At 49.9% G+C, this 2,747-nt stretch overlaps 1 protein-coding gene across 1 annotated transcript; it reads right to left on the bottom strand.

Annotated features, from left to right (window-relative positions):
* Positions 1-479: 479 nt before the first annotated feature.
* Positions 480-1,847, bottom strand: LOC125548718 (salicylic acid-binding protein 2-like). The gene is made up of 3 exons (XM_048712268.1): positions 1,404-1,847; positions 1,104-1,238; positions 480-980 (listed from the first exon to the last, which is right to left on the bottom strand). The coding sequence occupies exons 1-3, from the start codon at positions 1,788-1,790 to the stop codon at positions 696-698; spliced, it is 807 nt and encodes a 268-aa protein (XP_048568225.1). The 5' UTR covers positions 1,791-1,847; the 3' UTR covers positions 480-695.
* Positions 1,848-2,747: the final 900 nt, after the last annotated feature.

Here is a 2,747-nt window from a genome sequence, read left to right as displayed (position 1 = left end):
TGAGAAGCATCACACTCCCAGCACGAGATTTGCGCCGGTACGCCTCTGGACGGTAATTTTTAGCGTCTCCTAAGAGACCAACGGCTAGATATGCTCCGAGCATGGGAGGTTTGCCGTGGCCGTATCGCTGGTCCAAACAAGGCCACCATACTGGGGGCGCGATCCGTGTCTCCGGGTGGTTGACCTGGCCTATCAAGCCTTAATAATTAGCTCATATGGAATTGCATCCATGGGGGTAGAGCATGGACCCTGATGAATGTACAGAAATGGTTTAGGTATACTTCTTAGGTTAGACAAGATAAGTCTACGGGTTAATACACATGGGGCCAGTTGGTTGGTGGTGATCAGCAATGGCGAATCCACGTATAGCGTTGATCATAATGGATCGACAATGAGTTGATAGCGATTATATATACTATTATATTACTCCCGGTCACGAGTTACATGCACCACGATTAGTATCTGTCGACACATGCAGGTGCTCACCAACATTTATCTTCAAATATTAAATAGCAAAGTTACATGCACCACGATACGATGTTGAAACATTATCGGTCTGAAATAGAGTGCAGTAGAAGTCTCTGAAACCTAACGAACGGGACAAACCATAAGGTAGACAGATGTATAGATCAGCAAGCAACGAGCGCCACACCATCGTCAAGCAGCAGACTTTTCTTTTATTTTTTGCGAGGAAGTCAAGCAGCATACTTGACGGCGCTGTCAGAGAGGCAGCGCGCCAGCTCGATCGGCGTCGAGAGCAACGCCATGTGGTCCGCGCCATCGATTTCCATCACCTCGTCCACGGGGTAGTTGTGCACCATCCACCGCTGGAACTGCTCGACGATGGCGTGGTCGTCCTTGAAGACGACGTACGCCTTGCGCACCGACCCGTAGCGGGCCTCGGTGTGCGGCGGCTGCAGCCTCAGGTCGTCCACGAACATGGAGTTGACCCTCATCAGGGATCGTCCCAGCGTGAGGTCCTGCCGGCCATATGATTTCAACATGCAAGGTTAGAATTCCGGTCGATGTTCGAACAGATTGATTAGAAATGTACTAGTACATGCGAGGGTAATAACAGAGCGACAGGTACGGCGGCGGTGTACCTCCGGCGAACACAACTGGAAGAACTTTGCACGAGTGACCAGCGGCCCGAACAGCATGGAAGTAGGCAGCTTCCCCTCAGGATCTTGAGGCTTAAACTCCGTGTCCATCCAGTCCAGCGTTCTCCCCTCCACGAACTTTTTAGAGGAAAACTAATTAGATCGCGAGCAAACATTCAGGAGTACAAAAAACTAATTAGATCGCCAATAAGTCTGGTCAGGGATTTTTTGTTTCCGCCTCCAAATCTAGAGGAAATCTAAAGTTTGTACGTAGGTCTAGCATTTTTTGGTCATGGTGTTTACCTTTTCAAGGACGTACGACGGCGGCGACCTGTGGTCCGGCATGAAGGCGGCGACGAACACCGCAGCGGCGATCTTCTCCGGAAACAGCTCGCAGGCGAGGGCGACGTTCACGCCGCCGAGGCTGTGGCCGACGAGCACCACCTTCTCGCCGGACGGGAGGGACTCCAGGAGGTCCAGCAGCGGCTTGGTGTAGTCGCGGAACGTCGGCACCTCGCGCAGCGGCCTGGGGTCGACGCCGGACGCCGCGAGGTCAGGCGTGCTGACGCGGTGCCCGGCCGACCTGAGCCGCGTCGCCACCTTGAACCAGGACCAGCCGCCGAGGCATGCGCCGTGCACCAGAACGATGTGCGCGCTGCTAGCTTGGCCCGCACAAGCCTCCATGTGCATGGGTGGGGTTTTGTGGCTGTTTTTCTGTGCTTGAGCTGTAGCTGTGGCTCCGATGTCTACACACTGGGACGCTGTGGGATTTATATAGCCGCTCTCGAAGGTTTTGCTTGGCAAACTGACATCGACCGGAAGAATCAAGTGGAAGGAGTTGGAGCTTATTAGCTAGCGAGGATAAGCTTGAATAATCATGTATGTGAAGTCAAAGGAAAATGAAGCCAGAGGCGGTCCTATTTTATTATACTAGGAAATATGCACATGCGTTGTAACAGGAAAGAAAATAATATCTCAGCCTTCCCCTATCCCCGCACACATTGGTCCACGCCCTCCATGTCAGCACAACACCCCACCTATATCGTTGGCGGTGACAGTTTAATCTTGTGTCGGTGGAACAATGTGGGCGGCGGCCATCAATAACAGAAGGAGATCATCAGCGGGAGGGCTCGCCCCGTAGGGTTGGTGTTGTCGGTTAGCGCCTTGCCTATAGTCACCTCCTCCGTCAAGCGAACTGCCGCCGGCATTGCAAATATAATTTGGCCAGTAAATCTGTAACCAACATTATAGATCGTTCATCCACACACTAAAAATTGATCGATGATTCTGAAATAGTCAGAGCTTTCTGATCGCTTGTTTCGTGAGGAATTGCTAGAAATATAAATCCTTCTAAAAGAAAGCTCAAAATTCATCAAGGAGCTACATAAATTAACTCATATTTGTGGTCATAAGATCAATAGTACATTAGTTGTGCATTTAATTTTTGTAAGAGTAGCCCACACAACAAAATATATGCAATTTGAACTGTACTATTAAATAATTAGATAAGTGAAAGTATATAACCAACTTATTTCCAAACAGTACACACTTGAGGATTCCTGAAAAAAAGTACACACAAGGAGAATTCGCGAGTAGATCATCCCCGCGGGCCATGTGAATAGACACGTACATTATTCAAGATTCCCC

Source organism: Triticum urartu, chromosome 3 (genome assembly GCF_003073215.2).
Source record: "Triticum urartu cultivar G1812 chromosome 3, Tu2.1, whole genome shotgun sequence".
NCBI classification, from domain to species: Eukaryota; Viridiplantae; Streptophyta; class Magnoliopsida; order Poales; family Poaceae; genus Triticum; species Triticum urartu.
The sequence above is the reverse complement of the archived record's forward strand: the minus strand, read 5'-3'. Positions and strand labels throughout refer to the sequence as shown.